The sequence below is a fragment of the Arabidopsis lyrata genome, assembly GCF_000004255.2.
Source record: "Arabidopsis lyrata subsp. lyrata unplaced genomic scaffold ARALYscaffold_419, whole genome shotgun sequence".
NCBI classification, from domain to species: domain Eukaryota; kingdom Viridiplantae; phylum Streptophyta; class Magnoliopsida; order Brassicales; family Brassicaceae; genus Arabidopsis; species Arabidopsis lyrata.
The window spans coordinates 1-2,485 of record NW_003302263.1 but is presented as its reverse complement, the minus strand read 5'-3'; the positions used below and the strand labels follow the sequence as shown (position 1 = coordinate 2,485).

General features: G+C 33.0%; 1 protein-coding gene across 1 annotated transcript; it reads left to right on the top strand.

Moving 5' to 3' along the window:
• Window positions 1-1,090: 1,090 nt before the first annotated feature.
• Window positions 1,091-2,477, top strand: LOC9298570 (the record flags this gene model as incomplete). The annotated part of the gene is made up of 2 exons (XM_002862447.2): window positions 1,091-1,309; window positions 1,765-2,477. A coding segment is annotated over exon 2 (680 nt), but the record flags the coding sequence as incomplete, so codon positions are not given.
• Between the last annotated feature and the right edge of the window lie 8 nt (window positions 2,478-2,485).

The window sequence follows — 2,485 nt, the reverse complement described above, 5'->3', positions numbered from 1 at the left end:
TTCAAAAACATTATTAATTGTTGATTACTAATAATATATATCAAAAGTTATAGCGTTTTACCATAATTCTATATTAATGTCGTTATAAAAATTAGACTCTTGACAAAATTAATTCAATAAATATCCCTAACTTGATAACCCTAAATATTAATTATTAATTCTGGTCTTAATTAACATACAACTCCGCGCTGGGCGCGGGGACCTCCCCTAGTGTATATATATGTTAATCCATTGTACTTGTATCAATACCGTATTGGGGATGGCCAACCACAACCGTGCTGGAGTGAACCGAGTTCAATTCCTGAATGTTTGTTATCGAGTCTTGAAACTCTCAAATGGGTAAGATATTGAGGAACAAAAGAAGAGAAACAACTAGCGGCATTCATCTTAAGAAACGCAAACTGTTTGAAGAAGGCAACTTTCTCCCCCTCTAAATCCATCGACCACGACAAGAAATCTAAAATGCTTAAAGAGTTGTCATCATCGCCTATGTCGTCAATATGTCAAGTAACAAACATCTTTAATTGGTTGGTAACTTGATCTTGAAATCTTAGATAAGCTATTGAGAGACGTTATTATGTTGAAAAACTATTCAAGTCCTAAAATTATCGTATCGATCTGAATCTTTTATTAGTTTGTGAATACAACAAATAGTGAACACTCTATTGAAGAATGTTTACTCAATTCTAAAAATAAAGTTCACGCGTCTATAAAAGCTTTCATTAATCTAAAAAGTCTACATCAAACGAATATTTACATACAATTTACCTAGAAGAAGATACCTTATTATTCTCATTGCAACTAGAATATACAAGTTGTCAATATAATATAAGTATATAACAAAACAAATAGTATTGGAAACGCAATTAAACGAAGACCACAGGCGTTGAATCAGCTAGTGATAGATGATTAGTAATAAATAAGCCTCAAAATTAGTTAAGGAAGCAAAAGACTATAATTAACAAAAAGTCTTAAACTTGATTAATGTGATAAAAAAAACTTGATTAATAATTTTATAATCAAAGATGATAAATGCTAATTAAGACAAGGACATAAAGTAAAGAGAAAACAAGGAACGAGTTGGGGTTAGAAGAGGACGTGGTTGGGTTGTTTTGTTTTGTTTCCTTCCACTCTTTCTTCTTCATTTCCTCTTTCTTTCTTTTCTTCTCCATTTTTTCTCATATCCTTGGACAAAAAAATTAAGCCTTTTTCTGGGTTTGATTTTCTATAAAGGAATCGAAACAAGGAAGAACAGATTTGAAAAAGATTCTTGGGTTTTCAAGAAAAAGTAGAGACATTTTAATTAAAGGTATGACCGTATGAGCATGTAAAAAAACTGGGGTTTTCTTTTAACAAAAAAAAAAAAACTGGGTTTTTCTTTCTTTCTTTAGATTGTGTTTCTTTATTTCTTTATTTTTTTTTTGTTTGAGAAAATATATGACAAAGGAAGAAAATAAAAAGCTAGAAATTTGATTCCTTTTTTCAGGGTTTTGTTTCTCTTTTTTGATCTTTTACAAGATTCTGGGTTCTTCAGATTTTTTTTTTTTTTTTGGGTTTAATTCTTTGTGGGTTTTATCCAAATTGGTGTAAAAATCTAAGCTTTGTCTGAATTTGATTGGTATTAAATTTTGATATTAATGACAAAATCTGTATAAAGTTATAAACTTTTAAGGGTCTTAGATCTGAATTTAGAACCTGAAGTGGAAGATGATTGACAAATTAACATATATCTAGGGTTTCATTGTGTGTTCTTCTTGTTTGCAGAATTAAGAGATTTGGGGTTGAAGGAGGATAGGTATGGAGGAAACAATGGCAGCTAGGTATTGGTGTCACATGTGTTCACAAATGGTGAATCCAATAATGGAATCTGAGATCAAATGTCCCTTTTGTCAAAGCGGATTCATCGAAGAAATGAGTGGTAATAGCGGTGGTGGTGGAGGTAGAGGCATAAGAGATGTTCAAGATTCAGAAACCGATTTTGGAACAGACCGTGCATTGTCTCTATGGGCACCAATCTTGCTTGGAATGATGAGTAGTCCTCGGAGACGAAGAAGGTTTAGAAGATCAGAGTTTGGTGAAGAGAATGATGATAATGGTGATGAATTGAGTAATGCTGATGGGAATGATAATAATAATAACAGTAATGTGTATTATCATCATCGAGCTAGGCGGCATGGTGGAGAGATTGATTTGGATAGAGAGTTTGAGTCTATCTTGAGGCGAAGACGAAGAAGCTCGGGGAATATATTGCAGTTACTTCAAGGGATTCGTGCAGGGATTGCTTCAGAGTATGAAAGTTCTGATAACGATTGGGATAATTCTCGTGAGAGGGATAGTAATAACAATAGAGTTATAATGATCAATCCGTATAACCAATCGCTCGTTGTTCAGGGATCTTCAGATCAAAATCCGAATCATCCTTCATTGACTTCACTTGGAGATTACTTCATTGGACCTGGTTTAGATCTTTTGCTTCAGCATTGGC